General features: G+C 36.4%; 1 protein-coding gene across 1 annotated transcript; it reads left to right on the forward strand.

The window, feature by feature from the left end:
* The first annotated feature begins 4,504 nt into the window (after nucleotides 1–4,504).
* On the forward strand, nucleotides 4,505–26,578 carry LOC127442841 (serine/threonine-protein kinase OSR1-like). The gene is made up of 18 exons (XM_051701070.1): nucleotides 4,505–4,765; nucleotides 6,893–7,005; nucleotides 10,344–10,452; nucleotides 10,572–10,713; nucleotides 11,280–11,335; nucleotides 12,558–12,667; nucleotides 20,726–20,827; nucleotides 20,985–21,118; nucleotides 21,266–21,314; nucleotides 21,895–21,960; nucleotides 22,089–22,211; nucleotides 24,017–24,055; nucleotides 24,185–24,298; nucleotides 24,424–24,491; nucleotides 24,933–24,985; nucleotides 25,102–25,170; nucleotides 25,286–25,350; nucleotides 25,540–26,578. The coding sequence occupies exons 1-18, from the start codon at nucleotides 4,696–4,698 to the stop codon at nucleotides 25,612–25,614; spliced, it is 1,557 nt and encodes a 518-aa protein (XP_051557030.1). The 5' UTR covers nucleotides 4,505–4,695; the 3' UTR covers nucleotides 25,615–26,578.
* Nucleotides 26,579–26,910: the final 332 nt, after the last annotated feature.

Here is a 26,910-nt window from a genome sequence, read left to right on the forward strand (position 1 = left end):
TAGCCAGCAGATCAGCCTGAAAATTGGTGCAATGTTCTCCAATGTTCTTTTTATGATCAATATGTCTTATTGTATTAAGAATTCCTTTTTAAAATCATTAAAGTGATAGTTCACACTAAAATGAAAATTCACTCATCATTACTCATTCCATGCCATCCCAGATGTGTATGACTTTCTTTTTCTGCTGAACACAAACCAAGATTTTTAGAAGAATATCTCAGCTCTTTTGGTCCATTTAATGCAAGTGAATGCTGACATTTGAAGCTCCAAAAATCACATAAAGGCAACATAAATGTAATCCATATGACTCCACTAGTTATATCAATATATTCAGAAGCGATATGTGTGGGTGAGAAACAGATCAATATATAAGTCCTTTTTTACTATCAATCTCCACTTTCACATAAAAGTGACTTACACTGGCGGCCAAAAGTTTAGAATAATGTACAGATTTTGCTCTTATGGAAAGAAATTGGTACTTTTATTCACCAAAGTGGCATTCAACTTATCACAATTTATAGTCAGGACATTAATAATGTGAAAAATGACTATTACAATTTGAAAAAACTACTTCAAAGATTTCTCATCAAAAAATCCTCCATGTGCAGCAATGACAACTTTGCAGATCCTTGCCATTCTAGCTGTCAGTTTGTCCAGATACTCAGGTGACATTTCACCCCACACTTCCTGTAGCACTTGCCATAAATGTGGCTGTCTTGTTGGGCACTTCTCATGCACCTTACAGTCTAGCTGATCCCACAAAAGCTCAGTGGGGTTAAGATCCATAACAATGGCAATTTCAAGCATTGTATAGCCTTCATTCCTCAAAACAATGATTGACTGACGAGTTTCTAGAGAAAGCTGTTTCTTTTTTGCCATTTTTTACCTAATATTGACCTTAAGACATACTACATACTGTGGCAACTCAAAAACAAACACAATGTTAAGCTTCATTTAACGAACCAAATAGCTTTCAACTGTGTTTGATATAATGGCAAGTGATTTTCTTGTACCAAATTAGCAATTAGGTGTTGGAGTGATGCTGCTGGAAATGGGGACTGTCTAGATTTGATCAAAAATGACTTTTTTCAAATAGTGATGGTACTGGTTTTTTTTTTACATCAGTAATGTCCTGACTATACTTTGTGATCAGTTGAATTCCACTTTGGTGAATTAAAGTACCAATTTCCTTCCAAAACAGCAAAATCTGTACATTATTCCAGACTTTTTGCCACCAGTGTATATACTGATCTGTTACTCACCCACATCTATCATATCGTTCTGAAGATATTGATTACGTTTATGCTGCCTTAATGTGATTTTTGTAGTTTGAAAGTTCTGGTCACCATTCACTTGCATTGTATTGACCTACACAGCTGAGATATTCTCTAAAAATCTTCATTTGTGTTCAGCAGAAGATAGAAGATTACCTGGGATGGCATGAGGGTGAGTAAATGAAGAGAGAATTTTCATTTTTGGGTGATCTATCCCTTTAAGCAAAAGGGGAGCATACCAAACAATAAGAAATTCTGAAATTCATTTTTAATTTTTTCAGTTAAACTTTTCACCCATATTTTTATGCTGATAATTTTTAATGAATCAACTTAGAAAAGGCCAAACAGAAGCATTTTCAATTCAGACTTTTGAACCCCACTGTAGAAGCACACTGTAGAACTGAGAAGACATTCAACAATTTTAGATATGACTGATTACATTTGTTACATACCAGATGATTCATTAATTTTATTTATATACTTTTACAAAGCATTTGATACAGTGAGTCATAGATTTATGTTTAGGTATTGAACATTTTTGGTTTTAGAGAATACTTTCAAAAAGCAATTAAAACCATATACAATGGGTGTAATAGCTCAGTCTGTACAACTAGTAGGTTTGAGATGAATGGAGGTATATAGCAGGGTAGCCCTGCCAGCTTTTTATTAGTTACCCAAATTATGGCCTTAAACATTAAAAAAGCAGAGTTTGAAGGTATTAAAGCATTCAAAAAGAAAAAACTGTGCCAATTTCTTGATGATACTACAATTTTTCTTCAAAATGATTCAGAAGTAAGTAAGGAGGTTAACTGTATTAAAGAATGTTCCTCTTAAAATTAATTCTTAATTAAATGAATGAAAATTAATCTTAAAAATGAATATAAACAAGTATGTGCTGTTTAAAGTGTTTGATTTAACAGAATTAAATTGTATCCCTATAAAACATTCAGTTACATATTTAGGAATTATAATGAATAAAAATGAAGATAAATGTAGTGTGCTCAATGTCAAATCTATAATTAGCTAATTAAAATAAGATTTAATACTTGGCTTTAAAGAGATTTATCGTTGAATGGTATGGGTCTTATTATCTAAAGCAGAAGAGACTTAACAAGATCATTATGTGTCTTTAGCATTAGAAATGCCATTTAATGTATGCAAGGAATTAGACAAAATGTTATTTCATTTTATATGGAGGAATAGAAAGCATTACTTGATAAAGGAATTTTATGTAACAAAAAGAGTAAAGGTGGATTAGCTGCACTTAGTTATGAAAAACTGAACAATTCATGTTAGGTTTATTGGTTAATTAAATTATTGAACAGCATGTTGTATACATTCCCAAAATATCTGTTTGATGTGATGGGTGGTATAGATTTTTTGATTTGTTGAAATCTATACAATTTATAAAACTGCATGTGAAATTCTCAAAATTTCACAAACGAGCTCTGTTGGCCTGGATGTTGGTGTTTAAGCACAATTTCTCCCCAAATAATTATTTTATTTGGAATAATAGAAGTATTCAATATAAAAATAAATCTCTCTTCCATAACAAGAGAGATTTGCCGTCCTCGGCAAGATACCTCCCCGGGTGGCTGCCCATGTCGCCCATGCCTAAATCCGTCATGGAGTATTAATTTTAATGTAAGAGGTCATGATTTCCTACTGAAAAAATTACTGAATGCACCTTTAAATGAGACATTGACATTCCTAAACACAATTGTACTAATAAGCATATTAGAAATATAATGGTAAAACAGCTACTCACAAAATTGTATTGTGTTCATCTTTATTTAAAATATAAAATGGAGTAAAGCTTGGAGAATGTGTGATAAATATTGTTTACCAAAGTAAAAGAGGTCACATTTAAAATGTTACATCGTATACATCCAGCTAAAAGTATATTAGACTGATTTTAATTAGAAATTGATTATTCCTGTGATTTTTGTTCATTAGAAAAATAATCTAATGTCCATCTTTTTTGTAATTGTGTGTGTATATATATATATATATATATATATATATATATATATATATATATATATATATATATATATATATATGAAAAATAATTGTATTATAATGAAAACTAATATTGTATTCAGGCTGAATGATTTTGAATTTTGATATATGTATGTATTATTCTAATTTTATTTAATTTTATTAACATTCAATAATTTTGGGAAATTTTGGGACTACATAGAAGTACATACGGTGAAGCACCTGTTTGGAGAACACTGTCAATAAAAAGCAAAGAAAACTTGTAATGTTTTGGATGAATATAGAATATCTGATAAATGAATGGATGCTTTGGACACTATGGCTGTTTTGTGTATGATCTCGTTTATTTGTCAGTGGTGGAAAAAGTAGCCAATTTCCATACTTACCAAGTAAAAGTGCAGATACCACACAAATGTATTACTTAAGTAAATGTAGAAGTCATCCATTTAAATATTACTTAAGTAAAAGACAAAAGTACCTGGTTTTAAAAATACTTAATTATCTAAAAGTAAAAGTACTACAAATTCAAATAAGTTCATCCTATAAATGCAGCCCATTCATGTTGTTATTTTTTAAGCCATATAAATGAGTCTCATATAGGTAATATTTGATACAATAAATATTAACTTTCATAGTTAATATTTTCTCTTCAGTGGTCAAATACTTGTTTTACTTTTGATTGTTTTTATTTATTTATTTTATTTTATTCTAGGTAAAAAAAAAAAAAAGTATATCTAAGTACCTGATTAGCATGTGCTATAATCTCTATGTACAATGCATCTTTTTTTTTTTTTTTTTGCTGTCCCTATACAAATAAATAATTAGAAAAATAGTTCAGTAGACAACAAGTAAAGCTGAGTCGCAGGTGGATAAGGACTGGGCATTATATTCAGAATATAATCTATAGTTCATAAAAATGAGCATATACATAATATAACTAATTTAAACAATAATATCAATAATTGTATGATGTATAAATTCAACGTATTTACTTATTCTGTTCCTGAGAAATTATGAGTTGAAGCTACCCTTTAAAAAAATTGTTACTACACTACAAGCTATTAACAATAGTGCCTAACAATTTTTTATCCTGTTGTATTTGATGTTGTGGCAATAAAAAACAATTCAACCTCATGACCGGTAGGTGGCGTAACGCCGCACAATTTCGGTCGCCTCCAAGATTTTAACACGAGGAAGAGCGTTTTCCGCCTGAAGGCGGGGGCGGGGTCGGGGTCACCATCTCTACTGGCAATGGTTGGCAGTTGAGACTTGAGAGGGATCCGCAAGATCAACATAAGTACAGCGAACATAACAGCCGACCGTTCGTTTTCGGATCGGATCGGATCGAATCGATCGGAATAGGCGGGCAGCTGTGCAACTGTGCATCGTAACATACGGCAGACGTTATCTGACTACAGTCATGTCCGAGGACCCGAGCTCTCAACCTTGGTCTATCAACAAGGATGACTATGAGCTACAGGAGGTGATCGGTGAGCTTACTCTATCCACACATCCACGTTTAGAATACATGAATTATGAAAAGATGACAAATAAGACATCGGTCTTAACATCTCTGGAGCCCAAATGGTCTTTGTTATTTCAGATCTCCATTAGTAATTGAGTCATAGCGCCTGAAAGATGTTCAGTCTGTGTTTAGGGCGCTCGCCATGCTAACTCAGCACCCGTCATGCCAGCAGGCTGTAATGCTGCAACACAATGGCTGATAGACTTATTGGTTCATTTTGGGATTTAAAAATGTGGTGTAGATGACATATGTATGGTTTAGTGCTTAAAGAACCATTACAATTGAAAACTTGTGTGGCTGGCTAGTAGCACACTGACAGCCTTTGCTGCCTGTCCAAGGCAGACTGAAACTCAGCCTACATTTCTCTAGAGTCAAACAGCACAAGTAATCAAGTAACGTTTATGCAAATAAGCTGTTGTCTAGAAGGTGACATCTATGTTGTGGGGGCGCTTTGAGTAACCACATTAACAGTCATGAGCTGGCTGTGATGTCCCAGGACTTCTGTGTTTGATTTATCAGCCCCTTTTGACAAAGGAAGTTGTCATCAAGCAAAAGGAAAGAGAATGTGAATATGAATGCAAGGCGGTTCTTTTTCTTTGGACATTTGGAATTGTCTGAGGCATTTTAAGGCGTCAGTTAAATTTTATATCAACCTTCTAAAATTGGGTGTTTGAGCATTAGGGAATATTCCATCCAAAAATGAAAATCCTGCCGACATTACTCACCCTCATATTGTTGCAAACAAAGAAGTTATTTGTGCAGAAAAGATGTTTGGCAGAATGATAGCTTCAGTCACCATTTACTTTTGTTGTTTGGAAAAAAGAGAGGCAAATTAAAATGAAAGTGAATGGTGACTCAGTTTAACATTCTGCATAACATCTCCTTTTATGTTCCACCGAAGAAAAAAAGTGCTACAGGTTTGGAACAGCATAAAGGTGAGTAAATGAAGAGAATTTTCATTTTTTAGATGCCCTAATCCTTAAATATTACAGATGATAAACAAATGCCCAAACATCTTTAATCTATATATTGTGGAAGCTATGTCCTCCTGTGTCTGTTATTTTACCTCTTTTTCATGATGTTCTTAAAGGGATAGTTCACCCAAAACTCATCTTTCTTCTGCTGAACACAAATGAAGATTTTTGGAAGATTATTTCAGCACAGTCGGTCCATACAATGCAAGTGAATGGTGACCAGACCTTTCAAGCTCCAAAAATCACATAAAGGCAGAATAAAAGTAATCCATATGACTCCAGTGGTTAAACCTTTGTCTTCAGAATAGATTTAATAGGTGTAGTAAGAAACAGATAAATAGTCCTTTTTAGTATAAATCTCCACTTTCACATTCACATTGTTTCACATTCTGAAAGTGAAAGTTGAGGTTCATAGTAAAAAATGATTGAAATAGTGATCTGTTTCTCACCCAAAGTGATTGCATCGCTTTAGAAAGACATAGATGTAACCACTGGAGTCATATTAGGGCTGGGCGATAAGTCGCCCGCCTGTTGCAGGTAGAGGAGCAAAATTACCCACGCATGAAATACATTTGGGTGAGGAACTTGCGAACTTGTTTCAGCCTCGTCGCATTTGGCAGGTGGCAGGTGTTAGGTTCACACCCTGGCCACTGTTTAATATATTTGGTGACTTCCCAGATTCATGGTTTTGCCATTTCCCGATATAGTCGATCATCATCTGTTCGCAATCGGCATCGGGATCTTTGTAAGTCATTGTTGATATCCGATTACATCGTCCTGTCGCCCAGCCCTAAATCATATGGATTACTTTTATTTTGCCTTTATGTGATTTTTGGAGCTTGAAAGTTCTGGCCACCATTCACTTGCATTGAAAAGACCTACAAAGCTGAAATATTCTTCTAAAAACCTTTGTTTGTGTTCAGCAGAAGAAAGAAGGTTATACACATCTGAGAAATGATGAGAGAATTTTCATTTTTGGGTGAACTATCCATTTAAAAAATGTTGATCCCTATTTTGTGTATTTTTATCTCTCATTGTTATTTTTCTAGCCTATATCAACTGTAATTTAAATTAGATAAAAGTTTTATTTTTGAATCTTGTCCTCTTGTATTAAATAGGGAGCGGAGCAACAGCTGTGGTCCAGGCAGCTTATTGCAAACCCAGGAAGGAGAAAGTGGCCATTAAACGCATCAATCTTGAGAAATGCCAGACCAGCATGGATGAGCTCCTGGTAATGTTTTGCTTACTGGTCATAAAAAAAGACACCCCACCGAAAGATATTTGATTAGGGTGGAGCAACTGCTTAAACCAGTTATTTATGGATGGTAGTTTAGTTGTCTGGCGCTCTTAAGAAAGATAATATGCTGTCCCAGGGGTATTTCAGAGTCTAGGTCTCATTGAAGAGTAAGGTACTTCAGCCTAAGAAATGTAAATTATTGGACTGATCAGCAGTCTGTAAGCCATTCACATCTGTGACGCTTTAGTCATGTTTCCACTATTGGGCCAGTGCGAGCCAGGGCAATCAACTGGTCAGCCGGGGCCAATAGCTTCGAGCCACGAGACCAAAATCTATCTGCATTCCCACCATCGGTCTAATAGCCCCACAGCGTTGCCCTTAAAACGCCACCCTGGTGTCAACGTCACACACCGTGCCCTTTTCACAAGCAAGAGGGAAGCTCAAGCTGAGGTATCAGACTCTGGAGACTATCTAGCCCTTGAAATGAACAATGGTGGCCTTCTTGAGACCAATAAAAGTAATCGGCGGGCCAAAGGCACATGGCTGTTGACCCCGTGGAAGCCCTGAGGAGGCACGATGAAGTGACAGTGGAAACGCAACTTTCCCTGGCACGTACTAGCATGCCCTCATTTGGCCCGATAGTGGAAACGCAGCTATTGATATGCCTTTAATTATTATTCTTTTTTTTTTGTTTTCTTCCAATTGTCTAATCCTCTTACCTGTCTTGATGGAGTGAGCCAGAAAGTATGATTTGTATTGAATATGCAGTCTGAAACAAATGACAGGCTCAGTGACAGATGTACAACTGTTCAAGTATACAGACAACAAACCTATAAAAATACCAGCGATCACTTGGAAAATATAGACAATCCATACATTTTCTTAATAGTCTGTTTATTCACAACATCTCTCCTCAGTCTAAACGTTATTATTATGCTTTACGCTGAGTTTATCAGGCTATTTGAAGGCCTATTTGAAGCAAAGCAGAGCTCGTATAGTTGGAACAATCTAGGAGCAAATTGTGACGTCTGTCTGCTGTAAGTCTGGTTAAATATATTTTAGCTGCCATTGGAAACAGCAGTTTGCCATGATGTTAAAGGTTGCTATGTGGACTGCTGCAGACTGCAATTTTAGAGATTATGCAATGCACATCTGATTCAGGGTCTGCCTTGTTTACCCCGGTTAATGATCTTTTTGCCAAGTGACCGGGTCATGACGTAACTTGGGTCATGTGCAAGGCAACTACATGTCTTTCAATCAGAGGAGGATTAAACTGGCACAGACACAAGGAATGACTGTTCTGGTCCGTGATTACACTATATATCTGAGTCAGAATATCCTCTGAGAGAGGACTGGCTAACTGCTGTTGCTTTTTTTATAATTAGGTTTGATTAGTGTGGCTTTTATTATTTTTAACAATTTATTCTAGATTTAAGATGGGTTTTGGTGTACACAGGGTTCCCACGGTCATCGAAAAAAAAAGTCATGAAACATTCTGGATTCAGTATATATTTTTGCAGTTATGCTCCGCTTTTTGAATGTAATCTCCATCATTTTTAAAAAACGTTATCCAGTAATCGAGAAAGTCTAAATAAATCATGGAAATTCATTGGTCTAAAGGTGTGTGTACCTTGTGTACAGATTTAAAGTATTTTTGGAAATAAATGCAGTTAGCATTCAAATATATATATTGTTTATTATTTATCACTGAATGTCTCTGCATTCATCTGTTGAAGTTTTGTGGCATCAAAAATCCCCCCCATGCACCCGATCTTTAAAATTAATTTGCCTTTATATACAGTACATGTGTAAAATGTGTATGAAATTAATTTTTTCCATAAAAAAAAAAAAAGAAAAGAAAAAAAAGAAAATGACTGTTGTAATTATAGTCCCACATAAACTTACAAAATGTATATATGGGTATACCATGGTATGGTAACTTGATGTTAAATATGTGTTTAAATTAATAGGTGTCATTAATGTTCCTTTTATTAGGCTACTATGAAATTTGTTAATATTTTATTATTACTCTAACTAATAAACTAATTCATAATACGCAATAAACTGTTAAGCATTGTAGCTAATATGAGTGTAGTAATATTCACATTAACACGTCTTGTATTACCATATATAGCCTACATAAAAATTTATGGTTATTTGTTTTATTTGTGTACCATTGTGCTTTTTTGTGTATAGTGAAATTGTTTTCCTACTTAGAAATATAAATTGAAATTATTTGATATTACGAGAAAAAGGCACCACTGACAGCAGTAAAAGGCAAAAAAAAAAAGAGCATCAAAAACTAGCAGGGGTGCAATAACATGCCGTATTTTCACAAAGTTTAATTGCATAAGTTAGCTCCGTGCGTGTATAGAGAGACTCTCTGTACACTTTAAATATATATATATATATATACACACATACATACATACACACACACACACACTAGTGGTCAAAAGTTTTGAAACACTTATTCTTTATTATATGTTTTTTTTCTTCACATTTTAGAATAATAGTAAAGTCATCAAAACTATGGAATAACATAAATGGAACAATGGGAATTATGTTGTGACTAAACAAAATTCAAAATAAATCAAAACTGTGTTATATTTTAGCATCTTCAAAGTAGTCACCCTTTGCCTAGAATTTGCAGACATGTACTCTTGACATTTTCTCAACCAACTTCTTGAGGTATCACCCTGGGATGCTTTTTAAACAGTATTGAAGGAGTTCCCATCTATGTTGGGCACTAATTGGCTGCTTTTCTTCAAGTCATCAATTTCAAAAACGTTTTTTTTATTTTATTTTTTTTTAATTACATTTTAGTTTTATAATGAAATAAATTAATATGGTGGCACAATTATATTTTTGTCTACAAAAGTAATTTCAAACATTTAAGCATACGCCTTCAGATCAAAAGATTTTTAAGATCATGAGAAACATTTCGGTCAAGTGTTTCAAAAGTTTTGACCGGTAGTGTGTGTATATAATATATATATATATACACACACACACACACACAATTCACTCAACTGTGCTGCGGCATCGCGTTAGTAGATTGAAAAAGTTCTGGGTCAAATATCTACTCGTTATTCTCGGGCGGCCATACATATCATCACTTATTTCAGGTGGACATACGCAAAATCCTAAGAAAGATAAGCGGGCATACGGCATATGCCCTAGACTACACTACTGCTGAAGTTCCTGTTTGAGCAGTCATGGGTGATCTGGATGGGCCTTTTGTTTGCAATTACTTGCCAATGTTGCTTTTCAAAAACTGCTGTTTGGGTGCAAACCTTAACTTCCTAACATTTCTTTCATTCTTTTTTTAGAAAGAGATTCAGGCAATGAGCCAGTGCCATCACCCAAATATTGTGTCTTATTACACCTCCTTTGTGGTTAAGGATGAGCTTTGGCTTGTCATGAAGTTGCTCAGTGGTGGTCAGTTTCTTCATCGATTATACAACATATTGAATGCATGTCTTGAGGAGGATATCAAAAAGGGTATTAGGATAAAGCATCATGTAATACAACATCCTTCCACTCATCTCTGTTTACAGGCTCAGTTCTTGATTTTATTAAGTACATCATTTCCAAAGGGGAGCACAAATCGGGTGTGATGGATGAGGCCAGCATTGCCACCATACTAAAAGAGGTGCTAGAGGGTCTGGATTATCTGCACAAAAATGGTCAGATTCACAGGTATACAGATATGCTCTCACCACAACCTTGTTTGGTGTCGTGTATAATGGCATATGTGTAGGTGTAGCTTCATTTTCCATTCTTAAAGACCCCATGAAATTGAAATTGGAGCTTTGTTGCTTTTAATCCATATCTGTTATCTTTGAAGACATCTCTTTTCTAGTGTACTCCTGAAAGTTGACAAAAATAACCTTTAGCAGAGATGCGCTTTTAAAATGTATAGTCTTTCTCAGAGTAAAATGTAACATTCATTTTGAGGACTCATCTTGCACTACACAAATTTGTCCAATCAAATGCTTTTTGGATTCTCCCTCTCCATATAGCCAACTTGCAAGTGCCAAGCAAGTATTGCAAATTATGGTAAATGGCTGTGACGTAAATGTACTGTTGGATATTAAGAAATATGGATGGGGTCTTCGATATGTCCCATCCAAACTTCCTGTTTAAAAAGGAAATATGTCAGCTAAGGAAAGTAATGCATTCGTTAAGCAATTTCATGTGGTCTTTAATTTTTTGAGCTCTTGTTTGCTGTGTCATTACACTGATATGGGCTTTTCTTTGAACAGGGATGTTAAGGCTGGAAATATTCTTTTAGGAGAGGATGGCTCTGTACAAATTGCAGGTGGAATTTTGCTCTCAGTGCATCTTATTACAACCTTATTCTGATCTTTATGATTAAATAGTTTGATACACAATGTCAATTAAAGGGATAGTTCACCCGAAAATTCAAAGTCTTTGGTCATTTACTCACCCTCATGCCATCCCAGATGTGTATGACTTTCTTCTACTGAACACAAACAAAGATTTTTTTTTAGAAAATATCTCCACTCTGTAGGTCCATATAATGGAAGTGAATGGTGATCAGACCTCTGAAGACTCAAAAATCACATAAAGGAAACATAAGTAATTCATACTACTCCAGCAGTTTAATCCATATCTTTATAATCGATATAATAGGTGTGGGTGAGAAGGAAAAAAATCAATATTTAAGTCTTTTTTTTTTTTTACCATAAATTCTCCCAGCCCAGGTGGTGGCGATATGCACAAAGAATGCGAATCATTAAAAACAAAAGAATGTGAAAGTGAAGATTGATAGTAAAAAAGGACTTCAGTATTGATCTGTTTCTCACCCACACCTATCAAATCGCTTCTGAGGATATGGATTAAACCACTGGAGTATTTTGGATTACTTTTGTGCTGCCTTTGTTCTTTTTGGACCTTCAGAGTTCTGGCCACCATTCACTGGCATTGTGTTGACCTACACAACTGAGATATTCTTCTAAAAATCTTAATTCATGTTCAGCAGAAGAAAGAAAGTCATACACATCTGGGATAGCATGAGAGTGAGTAAATGCGAATTTTCATTTTTGGATGAATTATCTCTAAGAATATAGAGATTGTGAAATATTTAATGAATTATTTCAAGCTTATAAAGAACAATCTTATCTCAATACACAGTAGAATTGTTTTAAAAGGGGATAGTGAAAATTATTTCATTTACTCACCCTCTTGTAGTTCCAAACCTGTATAACCTTTTCTTCATTGGAACACAAAAGGTGATGTTCATTCACTGTCATTGTATGGAAAAAATATCCAATGAAAGCGAATGGTGACCGAGATTGCCAGTCTATCTAAATCTCCTTTTGTGCTCCATGGAAGAAAGAAATTCATATGAGTTTAGAACAACATTAGGCTAAGGATGACAGAATTTTTATTTTTGGGTGAATTGTTCCATTTAATGTTGTTTATGTTGCTGGCTGCAGTATGCAGAAAAGAATATAGTATACAAATTGCATTGATTTGGGTAAGAAGATTGATTGATTTATTGTCTCCTTTTTCCAAAGACTTTGGTGTTAGTGCCTTTTTAGCCACTGGGGGAGACATGACTAGGAACAAAGTGAGGAAGACATTTGTTGGAACTCCCTGCTGGATGGCCCCAGAGGTGATGGAGCAGGTTAGTGTTGACCAGTTAAACAAATATTTCACTTGTATCTTAAAGCTGCACTATGTAAGATTTTTTTGGTTAAAAATGAACAAATTGCCATTATTGATTGAGTACATAAACAATGAGTGTTCAAAACAATGTTCTGAACAATGTTCATTTCGGTAAGCCTATAAAAATAATTTGTATTTTTTGCTGTTGGGTCAGATTTGGTGCAAAATTGCTGGCTTATGTCATTTCTCTTTGCGTCATGACGTCATGTCCGTAAACACAGGAAAGAAGTACTGGCTGTCACGTATTCCAGCTGAGGACGCTGTTCAGTTCAGTCAGTCACAATCACACAGTTCAGGTTGGCATTGCTGCAGTCTGGATGGATGTTTATCTGTTATCTATGTGCTTGGAATTGGATACAGTATGTTGTCTGGTAGGGGTAATGCTTTTTACTCGTGTGTTCACCGATCGCAATCCGTTGTCAGGGGAAGTTACTGTGCTTGTTTACTAGGGCTGGGTGCAACCCGCCCCCACTCTCCTGAGAAGGACCTCTCGAATGACTGGAGATGTGGTCGTCGTTGCTGGTGTGTTATTGTTTGAGAAATATTGTATAGTTGAGCCAAACCATTTGATTATGGTGCTTACTTGTATGTGTTATTCAGTCCTAAATTCCATGGATTTTATCCTGTTAAAAGTGAGGAAAAAAATTGGGATTTATAAAGGCAAAAACTGATGTGAAAATTTTCTTTAATAAATGCCAACTGAAAATCATGTATATGTGTTTTTTGTGTTTGCTCATGCCAGTATGCCAGTACAGTATTAACAGTTATAGCCTGTATGCCTCATGCAATATTCCTTCATTTCCACTGTAACGGACTATTTATTGACTGACATTGGTTTCAGTGTGCATGTCAATTAGAAAGTAATTTTTAGGCTGACAAGATAACGGAGCACACATTTTTGGAGCGAGGAGGAGAGATAATCATTTACAATCCTTCAAAGAAATTTATATGAATCAGTATTTTTAGCTGGTGGCGCAGCTGTGTTGTTTAAGCGCACTATGTGATGCAGGCGAGGGAAGCGAGCTTTCGAACAGCGCTGCCGAGTATTCATCTAGCGAATCTCCACTCTCTCCCTAACAAAAAGGACAAACTACATCTCCTCACCCATACAAACAAGGTCTTTTCAAACTCTGCTGCCTTGTGCTTCACAGAAACCTGGCTGAGTGAAGCCATTACGGACAGCGCATTAAATCTGCCGGGCTTTCAGCTGTTCAGAGCAAATCACATTTTGGAGTTAACGGGGAAAACGAGAGGAGGTGGAACTTGCTTTTGCATCAATAAAAGTTGGTGTACAGATGTAACAACATTAAAGAAGATATGCTGTCCTAATTTGGAAGCACTCTTTATCAACTGTAAGCCTTTCTACTCGCCACGGGAGTTTTCCTCATTTATTCTGGTGAGTGTTTATATTCCTCCACAAGCGTGTGTGAATACAGCGCTGCAACAGCTGGCTGATCAGATCACAGACACGGAACAAAAATACCCGGACTCACTTATTATTATTCTGGAAAATTTTAATAAAGCTAACCTCACCCATGAACTGCCAAAATACAGACAGCACATTACATGCCCCACCAGAGACAGAAATACATTGGATCATTGCTACACAACAATAAAGGATGCATATCGCTTTGTGCATATCCCTAGAGCAGCTTTGGGACTATCTGATCACTGTCTGGTTCATCTTCTTCCAACCTACAGGCGGACACTAAAATCAGCTAAACCTGTAGTAAAGTCTGTAAACAGTTGGACTAATAAAGCAGGGCTGGAACTACAAACCTGCTTTGACTGCACTGATTGGAGTGTATTTGAGGCTGCAGACACCAATCTGGACGAGCTCACAGATACTGTGACATCATATATCAGTTTCGGTGAGGACATGTGCATTCTTACTAGGACTTATTTAACACACAGCAATGACAAACCATGGTTTACAGCAAAACTCAGGCAGCTTCATCAGGCCAAAAGGATGCTTACAGAAGTGGGGATAAAATCTTGTACAATCAGGCCAGAAACACTGAATAAGGAAATCAGAGTGGCTAAAATAAGCTACTCTGATAAGCTGAAAACAAGTTTTCAGCTAACGACCCTGCATCAGTGTGGAGAGGCCTGTAACTTCAAGACACCATCCCCTGTAGGGAACCAACAACTGGCTGATGACTTGAATGTATTTTACTGTAGATTTGGAAGGCCCAGTCTCACACCCCACACCTGCTTTGACCTTCACTTCACACAAACATCAACACCTCCTGCAACCCCCCCTCCTGCTACTCAATCTGCACTTAAGATCTGTGAAGAGGAGGTGTGCTGTGTCTTCTGGAAACTAAAGACAAGGAAAGCACAGGTCCCAGACAGTGTTTCACCCACTTGTCTAAAATCCTGTGCTGACCAGCTGGCCCCCATCTTCACACAGATCTTCAACAGATCACTGGAGCAGTGTGAAGTTCCCTGCTGCTTCAAATGCTCCACCATCATTCCTGTCCCAAAGAAACCCAAAATCACAGGACTTAATTCCAACAGACCCATCGCTCTGACATCTGTTGTCATGAAGTAATTTGAGTGACTGGTGTTGGCCCACCTGAAGGACATCACTGGACCTTTTCTAGATCCCCATCACTTTGCTTATCGAGCAAACAGGTCTACATGGAATTGCATCATATTCTGCAACATCTGGACAGACCACAGACATATGCAAGGATCCTATTTGTGGACTTCAGTTCAGCTTTCAACACCATCATCCCAGCTATACTCCGGACTAAATTACACCAACTCTCTGTTCCCGCGTCTATCTGTCAGTGGATCACCAGCTTTCTTACGGACAGGCAGCAGCTAGTGAGACGGGAAATTCACTTCCAGCACATGTACGATCAGCATTGGTGCCCCCCAGGGACGTGTGCTCTCCCCACTACTCTTCTCCCTGTATCCAATGACTGCACTGCCAAGGACCCCTCTGTCAAGCTCTTGAAGTTTGCAGATGACACCACTGTCATCGGCCTCATCCAAGATGACGTTGAGTCTGTATACAGAATGGAGGTTGAACGGCTGGCTAACTGGTGCAGTCAAAACAACCTTGAGCTGAACACGCTCGAAAAGGTGGAAATGATTGTGGAAGGTTATTGAGGAACACCTCAACATTGACCCCCCCTCACCATTCTAAACAGCATTGTGGCAGCAGTGGAGTCATTCAGGATCCTGGGCACTACCATCTCACAGGACCTGAAGTGGGAGACCCACATTAACTCCATTGTGAAAAAGGCCCAGCTGAGGAAGTTCAACCTGCCACAGGCGCTGCTGATACAGTTCTACTCCGCAGTCATTGAGTCTGTCCTCTACACTTCAGTAACTGTCTGGTTTGGTTCAGCTACGAAATCGGACATCAGAACACTACAAAGTATAGTTCGGACTGCTGAGAGGATTATTGGTTGCCCCCTGCCCTCCCTTCAAGAACTGTACAATTCCAGAGTGAGAAAGGGCTGGAAAAATCACTCTGGACCCCAATCACCCAGCCCACTACCTTTTTGAACTGTTGCCTTCTGGCAGGCTCTACAGAGCATTGAGCGCCAGAAGGGACTACAGGAAACGTGGGGTGAAATGTCACCTGAGTATCTGGACAAACTCTCAGCTAGAATGCCAAGGATCTGCAAAGCTGTCATTGCTGCACGTCGAGGATTTTTTGATGAGAACTATTTGAAGTAGTTTAATATTTTTTTCAAATTGTAATAGTAATTTTTCACGTTATTAATGTCCTGACCATTCATTGTGATCAGTTGAATGCCACTTTGGTGAATTAATGAACAAATTTCTTTCCATAAGAGCAAAATCTGTATATTATTCCAAACTTTTGGATGGCAGTGTATATATATTTTTTGTCTTATTGTGCTTATACTTGTATTTTCTATTTGCTTTTTATTTTTATTCTATTTTTTTATTATCTCTGTCTTGTTGTTGTATTGTTTGTGCACTGGAAGCTTCTGTCACCAAGACAAATTCCTTGTATGTGTAAGCATACTTGGCAATAAAGCTCATTCTGATTCTGGTATAGAACAGGAGTGAAAGCACCGCAACTATCTCAAGAATGGCATAACAGTTTTCATCAGTTCATCAGCCTCTTGTTTACTATTGTTGATGGCATAAATTAAAATTCCTAAAATGCAGAGTAATCAATAGATCAAGCAGATACAGATGGTGTGCAAAAAGCAAACTTGGTCAATGAAAGAATCTATTATTAATCATGCAAAATAATCACACATGATGATGAGCTGTTATAGCAGGAACCGGGAGACTAAAAGTCATTTTTTTTTTTTTTTTTTTCTCGAGAAGAAATACAGGCACATGCCTTATGAACGAATGATTGAATGAACGAACGAACGACATGGGTTTTTGTGTTCTGTCCCCCAATGTTAGGATGTTTGAAAATATGTTTATATTACATTTTTATAACTTTTGTGAGAATTGCAGTCTAATTTACAGTTAATTTACAAAACTGATACACTTTTTTTATTTTCAGTCTGTGGTGATATTAAAAAATCAACATTTTATAATTAATTAATTAATTCATTTCTCTAACTATGCATTATAATGAAGGCTTTGTTAAATTGCACAACTTCTTGATTTACAGATTTGAATAACAGCAGACACGTCAACACAATTTGTTCATCAGTCCATGCAACTAAGTCCTACTACATTTGTTTGAAATGACACGTGAGGTACAACACAGTCACTTATGAATCATAGCGCTAAAATCCAAATGATCTTTCTTAATTATTTCAACACTGACTACGACCACATTAGAGTTGAATCTTCTCCATAGTAAGATTAGTAATTTTGCCCTCCGCTTTCAACACGACTGAAACAACAACAGGCTGCTCAGTCAGACTCCTACTACATCTGTTTGCAACCGTGAGGTACAACATAATTTTATATCATTTAGGAGCCACAGCACTATAATACAAATTATTGGGCTATACTATTTTATTATATATATATATATATTAACTTATGGGTGTGGCGACACGTGTAGCCGTTCTGCAAGCTGCAGCCAGGGATGCTTGTCTGCGTCTGCGCGCAAATCCGGCCCCACTCACTCACAAGTTCTCCTGCAAAATGGAGGGAGACACAGCGCCGGTCCACACTGTCGAAGAAAACTCACCATGTATCTCAATCAGCCCCCTAGCTGCCTATGTCGTGAATCAGTATCTCGTGAACACGAATTCGGGCACTGGTCCACTGAACATTGGGACACTTATCATCCGCGACACGTTAACGAGCTCGCGCATTGTAGCGCAGCTGTTATTAATCAGCACCATCGCTGTGTAAATTACACTATCATTCATTTTCGTTGAAGATATTCAAATGTACATTGTTATAGACTTGTTTCACACTGGGTTTTGGAAAGCGGAAGTAAACGTCTGCAGGGTAAACTTCGACAGCGGTGAAGGGGAGTGAATGGGAGATCACTGCAAATATTATTTTCACTTACCCATTTGCTCCAAGAGCAAAAGAAAAAATCCACTCTTACGTTTGAATGACTTTCAAGAAGAGGAAAAAAATAGAGAGCGGTGGATTAAGACAGTAAAATGGGAGATGACAAATGTACTGTCACTCTCTCAGCAGTTGTAAAAGAAACCCCCTCACAGCTGTGGTAATTCAGTTTAAAACTAATTCCAGGGTAATATAACACAAAGCATAATGTTATTCAATTTTTTTAAAATATAAATATAAAGGAGCGTATTTTAAACATTCTTTTAACAACTTAAATATTTAAATATTTTCACTTTCATGGTAATTATGAATGAAAGACATTTCAAACAACATCTCTTTTAAAGAGAAAATAATGCTTGGACTTCATAGGTTTACACTTGTGCTCGTCATCTAATCACTTGGGAGACTTCAGAAGACACGAGGACGTTTTCGTTAAGGGAACATAGTGAGCAGTAATGCTCCCTGGTTTTTACAGTTTGTGGGATTTTTTAGGGAGCAAACATAAACTGCAGTAGGATGAGTGTGTTAAACTTCGTGCTGCTTCTGTAACCCCGCCGCGAAGCTTTCGCAGCCCGAAAAGTCTTCTGCCCCGAAACAAAGCACGTTGCATGTTTCATTTATCATCTCACATGTGGCTTTGACTTACAACTGAACATTTAGCCCACTTCATTGAAAATACCGAGATATTTATCATGTATCGCTATTCAGCCTAAAAATACCGAGATATGATTTTTGGTCCATATCGCCCAGCCCTAATGTTTACTAATACGTATGACTTCTGAAATTGACTTTTACATATTATTTTCATGTTTATTAAAGTATATTTAATCCCCATTATTGCTCGTTTTATGTTTTTAGTTTACAATGTTATTAGGCCTACAGTTTCACTTGCTTTATCAACTGCCATGTTCATTTTTTCGTTTTAGTCAGTTTTAGTCTTTTGACAAAAATGTCCTTTAATGTTGTACTCATTAATTTTAGTCAGTTTTAGTCTTTTGACAAAAATGTCCTTTAATGTTGTACTCATTAATTTTAGTCAGTTTTAGTCTTTTGACAAAAATGTCCTTTAATGTTGTACTCATTAATTTTAGTCAGTTTTAGTCTTTTGACAAAAATGTCCTTTAATGTTGTACTCATTAATTTTAGTCAGTTTTAGTCTTTTGACAAAAATGTCCTTTAATGTTGTACTCATTAATTTTAGTCAGTTTTACCTAAATACTATAAAATGTAGTCAACGAATATAATATATTTTACTTGATGACGTGAAAAATGGACAAAAAAGTGTCACACTGTAACAGACCAAACTTTAATCAAATATTCAAGTATTTAGAAAAAAAATTATAAACATTTTCTAATGTAAACATGTTTCAAACATACAGTATAAATGTACATTGGCCTACTGTCTTTGTTGTGAAAAACCTGAGCTCCTGAAATAATAATGAATAAACTTTAGTATTAGCTGCTTTTTAGAAGTTAGCCTGTACTCTGAATTCTTCAAGCTTTAGAGACTTATTAATTTTCCGTGAAAGGATATTACATTTTGTGTAGCGCGTTTCTTACGGAAACAGTGTATTCACAACTCAAGTTACGATTATTCTGACAAGCACATCATTTAGTTCGAATTCACATGTTCGTTTCGTTGTGCAGATGTAAGTTCATAAATGTTGTGGATATATTGATGAATCTCATGTATAAATAGGATGCGTTTGAATGAGGTATTTACACCATTTGAAAGCGGTTCATTTTGCCGGTGTTAGCAAGTTCAACTCAAGCGGAGAAATGTCCAACACACTGCATTAATGGATTAAATCCATATCTAATATCTTCTATTTACAGATTATCAAGATGTTTCTTCTGTTTACATCTTGCAGTATAATTATCATCATATTTTCGTCAACATTATGCTTTAATAAAATAATTTAATAATCTTCATGATGTGACTGTCTCGTTTTACGTTACGTCGACAAGATTAATAATGTAAAAATAAAAGTCTTACATTGAACTTGAATCCGCAGTATCACGAGTTTCACCTCTTAAATTGATAATACAATACAAATATTAATAGTCGATAAAACACTTGAATAATCATATTAAAATATACTTGTAACTGGTGGTGAATCAGGAGAGTCCCCAAAAAATAAAAAATAAAAGCGCTTTGAGTGTAACGTCAGAAAAGTGTACAATTCATTCAAAATATGTAAATAACAGTGTTTATCGTCATCAAAGCAAGTCATATTTTATTTTTAAATGTTTAATCGTATAACAATCATATCAACATGAAAATAGCACGTTATAACTCCAGCTCTGATCATGATCACACAGGCGATGTCCAGGTAACCTCAAATCATGAGATTCGTCCACTAGAGCAGTCGTGTCCAAACAGGATGGACTTAATGTATTCTTCCACAATTTTACATTTCAACCACAGATGTTGCTAGAGAGCACAAAATTATGTAGTGCAGCTTTAATATATTGTGGAAACATGAAATGAGTGTCTGTATTATGAGTTCATTATAATGCCTTTGCTCATCCATAGGTTAGGGGTTATGATTTCAAAGCTGATATCTGGAGTTTTGGGATTACAGCTATTGAGCTGGCAACAGGGGCTGCTCCATATCATAAATACCCACCAATGAAGGTAAACTGCAAGTCACTGTGTATACTCCAGAGAAACTGCAATGGACCATGCAAACATAAATAATCATTCAAAGTCACTCAGCCTCTGTTAGTCGACTGCGTCTTCCATAGTAATGATTTGTGTTGTCTTCATTTCTTCCCACTTGTTGGTGCTTTAGGTTCTCATGTTAACCCTGCAGAATGACCCTCCTTGTCTAGAAACTGGAGTTACAGATAAAGAGATGGTCAAAAAGTATGGGAAATCCTTTCGGAAGATGATCTCCTTGTGCCTCCAGAAGGATCCAGAGAAACGGTAGTACAATACTTGAACAAAAGTTTGTTTTCTGAAGTTCACTGATTTGTAATTTGTAAACTTGATGATTATGACAGTGTTGCCACAATGTTCCTTATACATTTTTTTTGTTCTTGATCTTAATAATATGTCTGTGTCCTCTAACAGACCAGCAGCTGTTGACCTTTTAAAAAACAAGTTCTTTACAAAAGCCAAGGTAAGAGAATGAGACTAGAAGTGACAGTTACCATTTCCCCAATGGTAATCTAGGTGCACAAATGTTTAGTCTATTTTGTGTAATGACTGCTGGCAGTTATTATTTAGTTTGTCTAAAGCAGCTGTCGCCTAAACATTCCCAAATCACTGGTCCAGCATGGCTGGTTTTCTGTAACAAATACTTAGGATTAGGGTTTCTAAAGGCTGTTTCCTTCTCATGGGATATAGTCTACATTCTAACGAATGCACTGCTTGCTCAGCAGAATTTTCTTCCCTAATGGCTCAGTGGCACTGTAGTCTTTGCATAAACAGCAAGGCCTGTTTAGCATTGCAATGCAGCATTACAACCTACAGAGGATGCTGTCTTTACATTGTATCTAATATTACATTTGTATATCTCAGTGTCTCAAATTCCTTTTTAGAATAGCTTGACCTTGTTTTTGGTTTTTGCAAAATTACTATTAAATATAAAATATTAGGGAATAACTTGTTTTTTATAACAAATATGTACTTATGTTGTCCACGGGCAGGCTTTTATGTAGCATGCTATAAAATAAATATATTTCCTGAAATTCCTTCAGAACACTGAATACTTGAAAGAAAAGTTGCTGGAGAGAGCACCAACAATAGGAGAGAGAGCAAGGAAGGTGGGTGACAAAAGTACTGACTATTATGTATTGTAATGTTTCACATCAAGTGATGTGAAATTAAAAGTATAGCAGTTGTGCTTCATTCGTTTTTGTGTGTGTGTGTGCATTTGTTTGTATGTAAACAGGTGCGGAGGGTTCCGGGCTCCAGTGGGCGTCTCCATAAGACTGAGGATGGAGAGTGGGAATGGAGTGATGATGAGCTAGACGTGGAGAGTGAGGAAGGCAAGGCTGCAGTGTCTGCATTACGGGTGAATACTCGTCCACTACACAAACCACCTCACCGGTCCAATCAAATAATCAAAATTATCACTTTTCTCTGATCTGAGATAAAAAAATAAATAAAACAATTGTTCATTATTGAAAGGTCAGAATTAAGGTGGTTGTTTTAACTCCTTAATTCAGTGCGATTAATTATATTAAAACATAACGTTAAAAAATTATGCAATTTATCATGTTCCTGACTGTATGGAAATTCTGTAACAATTATCTGAATTATGATTTTATTTATATATACGCGTTAATTTTTCTTAATCGCAATTAAAGCATTGATAATTAATAGCGTAAACAAGCATAAACACTGGTCAGAAGTGCAGAACATTTGCGATGTGTCCGCCCGGAGTCATTACACTGATGCACACACCACAAACACATACAGTAGTGATTCAGTGTCTGTTATAAAGTTATGGGGAAAAGAGCTCTTAACGCCAAGCCTAGATGGAACTTGTGACAGAAATCAAGACATTTTCAGATTAAGTAAGGCGCATTTTAATTACCACAGAAGTACGTCAAGTCTTTATTATCACCAAAATGCAGAATGAGACGTTTTTGTCTGCAAGCGCTTTTCATGTGGAGATCAAAGCTGCGCTTGCCGCTGGCGTTGATGCCCTGACGCGATTAATGAACAAGGCTTCATGATTGCTATAACAAAGCGGATAGCCACAGTCTGCCGGCTGATTAATATTGTGGAGGATGAGAGTTTAAGAGTTTAAGAGATTTAATGGCCATTGCAATGAATATACAACCTATGTGGGGACTAGTTCTTTCAATTAGTCAAAATCCCACTTAGACTTTGGGAAACATTTAATGTTACTAGAATTGGTGCTATTTTAGTGCTTTTCTAACTTTATACTGTGGAAGGCTTTGTTTGGAAAATGTTAATATAGCGTTATATTGTGGCATATGGTATATGGAATATTGGGCTACTTGAAATCTTAGGGGGTACTTCAGTAAATAATTTAGGTCATTGGGGTTCTGCAGACAGAAAAGACTATTGTCTATCTAGTGCAGTGCTACTGAACACGTGGCCCTCGAGCCATCTTTTGCAGCCCGCTTTATGATTTCATCATAAAAATAGATTTGTCAATAGCCTATCAAATGTGTCTGAGTTGTGAGGTGGCCATTTTGAAGAGTATTTATGGTAGTTCTATGTCACTGAATCGCAGTAAGAGAGGGATCTAAACAAGATTTAACGAATGAAATAAACAAAGAATATCTGAGCGTAGCTGATGTTACATGAGAGCAGTGGTCAAGTTTACGTGCGCATTTATAGAAACAGTATGTGTGCACACGCATGGTCTGTCAATCAATCTTGCACGCTCTCAATCTCATTAGAAATTGTCTCATCACTGCAAATCTTCAAATCTGCTTGAAGAGCTCACCAGAGATACTGTATATGCTCTTTTGAGGCTAATATTGGATATATCTCACTTGTCTTTGAATGATTCTCTGGTGTGATGTTGAACACTTGTTATGTTTATTAGTTAACAGATGCTTTGACAGTGTCGACAGAACTGATCATATATGTTTTCTTTATTGCAATGAATGTGGTAGAATGTGGCTCTTTTTTATAATGTATAAAATATACATAGTTTACATATATACAAATTACTATAAAAATTAAGAGCATGGCATTCAAGGCTGCAGGGCTTTGCAGTCCCTGAGCTTTCCAAAGTTGAGTAGCCCTGATCTAGTCTATAATCTAGTATTATCCAATCTAGTCTGTATTTTTTGAGAAAGCATTTAATTCTAAACATATGTGTTTCTCTTTTCTTAGTCACCAAGAGTCAAAGAGGAAGCTGTGCAAAATGCCAAGGTGAGAGTTAAATCCCAAATCCTAAAACTGCACTTTTGATCAACCCCAAAACCATTCTGAAGAAAATCAGTGTGACAGTCTATAGAGTATATGGTATTGTGCACTAAATCTTGTTTGCTGTTCTTAAAGATCTTTTCAAGGAATCCGCCAAGCTTCCTGCAGGCAACAACTGCAGGTCAGTCTGAAGTGCCACAAACTGCAGATGAAACCTCCACGATATCGGTGTCTTGTCCAGGCTCCCAGGTAAGCTCCACTGTAGTGAATCATTTCTATCTGGCAGCAGTGTCAGCATTGAGAATGACCTAATTAGTGAATTCCGGTCATAATTTAGGTTTAACTTCTTACATCTTGCTATTGTGTCCCTATAGGCTGTTGGTGCACCAACTGCAACAGGGCAGGACTTGGGCAAGACCATCAGCCTAGTCCTAAGACTAAGGTATTTGGCATCATTGAGTGACTTGCTGATAACTATCATTTTATAACAATGTTTTTTATATATTACAAACAACCAAGGATAATTTGAACAATCACGCATCTTGTTAAAGAGACACCCTTTTGTGCTACATTTGGCTCATTTTGCTGGCATGGTCAAGTCATTTTTATTTGTATAGCGCTTTTCACAACACACATCGTTTCAAAGCAGCTTTACAGGAAATCATGCATTAACGAATGAATGAATGAAAAATGAAACTGTAATATCTATAATGTCTGAGAGTGATCATTGTGTAGTTTGATTAAATTTGATTAATTAACAGTTATATAAAATGTGGTTTGGTAAGAGGTCTGTGCCAGCCAAATAAAAAAAAGAACAAGACAAATGCTTTACAATAATTTAACGTATCTTTTAAATTATTTTATTTTCTCTGTTTTACATCAGGAATACAAAGAAAGAGCTAAATGATATCAGATTTGAGTTCATGCCAGGGAGAGGTTTGTGCCGTTTACTGGAACTCTGCTCTTTAGATAAATTAGAATGACTTGACAGATTCTAATCTAGGTCACCACATTTTTTAATTTCAATATAATTGAATGCCCTCTCTATCCAGACACCGCTGATGGAGTGTCTCAGGAACTTGTGTCTGCAGGCCTGGTGGATGGGAGAGACTTAGTAATTGGTGAGTGTCGAGTTAATATGAAAGAAGTTGCTGCTCTTAGCAAATGCCTTTAAAGTTGACAGTAAAAAGTTGGAAATGTAGCATTTGCCTTTTACTTGTGCTTTGACTGTTATAGTTGCAGCCAATTTGCAGAAAATTGTTGATGATCCTCAAACCCACAGAAATGTCACTTTCAAGCTGGTAAGTTACTTTACTATAAGGCCTGTTTCACAGTTCATGCATATGCATATTTTTTTCAGCGCCCTTGTAACAAGGCATTCACACTGCATAGAGAAAGCATACATAATAGTAGAGTTTTGGCGCTAAGTATATTTTTGTTGCGCGTATTGCTTGTGCATTTGGCATCATGTTTATCTTTGTTCCATTTAGGCATCAGGAGTGGACAGCTCTGAAATTCCAGACGATGTTAAACTCATGGGATTTGCTCAGCTGAGTATAAGTTAAAACATAGTATTACTAGCAACTGGAAAACACAAACTTCTCTGCATAGAGTGCATTGTAAATGCTTTCATTGGCCTAAAGAAACCACTACTGCCAAAGGGACAGAAGGAACCTGACACCACATAGGATGAACAAATGTTTGAATAGGACTGCAGCCGAGTTCATAGGAGCGCACCTCAGATGTTTACAGTATTCATGTATGTTATTTTCTGTTGCTTTAAACATTTGCACAATCTGAACCAACTTTGAATACTGATAGATGTCAAAAGAATGCCTTATTTTCGATAGTACTACTGAATTTACAACTTTAGGTAGATGATAGCTGTGGATCTCATCTGTGAAATGAATGAGTGACTGTGAGTGCTGTGTGTACATCAGTGGAGAATGCACTGGGGAGGACTGTCATTCAAAAGCATTTAGAAGACTCGCACACAGTGCATGTTGACACTTGTAAAGTTAGCTGTTCAATACACTACTCAGCAAAGTGGTTAGTCATTTTGGAGTGATCAAGCTCATCATAGTTTTACACATCCAGTTAATATGGTTAGTCATCAGTCCTAAAACTCCCTCAGAAAAGACTTGAGGCTTCACCAGTAATTGTGTTGAGACACACCTTTGCATTGCACCTTACAGTTAAGTGACATGCATTATAGCTGCTCTCACTATAGGGATGCATTTCCATCCTTCTGCATGGGCTAACGCCAAACTGCATGAAAGATATTGACTTATAAAAGATAGGCTGACCATTTTGCACTGACTTGCATTTTAATAAATATGTTAAAACAAAAGTTGCAAGTGATGTACATGAAATATGGCAATGAGCTTGTTTCGTCAAGAAGATGATTAACAAGAATACGAAATATGAAAGACTTTCAACATTAAAGAAATTTAAAGCTGAAGTAATTTTTCAAAGGAATAGTTCACCCAGAAATGAAAATTCTCTCATCATTTACTCACCCTCATGAAATCCCAGATGTGTATGACTTTCTTTCTTCTGCAGAACACAAAGATTTTTAGAAGAATATCTCAACTCTGTAGGTCCATACAATGTAAGTGAATGGTGACCAGACCTTTCAAGCTCCAAAAAAGCACATAAAGGCAGCATAAATATAATCCATAAGACCCCAGTGGTTAAATCTTTGTGTTCAGAAGCGATATGATGAGAAACAGATCAATATTTTTTTTAATACTATAAATCTCCACTTTCACTTTTACATTCTGAAAGTAAAAGTGATAGTGGAGATTTATGGTAAAAACATATTTAAATATTGATCTGTTTCTCACCCAGAGTGATTGCAT

This window comes from Myxocyprinus asiaticus, chromosome 6, assembly GCF_019703515.2.
Source record: "Myxocyprinus asiaticus isolate MX2 ecotype Aquarium Trade chromosome 6, UBuf_Myxa_2, whole genome shotgun sequence".
Taxonomy (NCBI): domain Eukaryota; kingdom Metazoa; phylum Chordata; class Actinopteri; order Cypriniformes; family Catostomidae; genus Myxocyprinus; species Myxocyprinus asiaticus.

Excerpts from the sequence above, each read along its gene's own strand:
- LOC127442841 (XM_051701070.1), top strand. The coding sequence starts at position 4,696 with ATGTCCGAGGACCCGAGCTCTCAACCTTGGTCTATCAACAAGGATGAC. Across the intron at positions 10,453-10,571 it reads CATGAAGTTGCTCAGTGGTG|GCTCAGTTCTTGATTTTATT; the intron begins GTCAGTTTCTTC and ends CTCTGTTTACAG. Across the intron at positions 25,171-25,285 it reads TGGGAGAGACTTAGTAATTG|TTGCAGCCAATTTGCAGAAA; the intron begins GTGAGTGTCGAG and ends TGACTGTTATAG.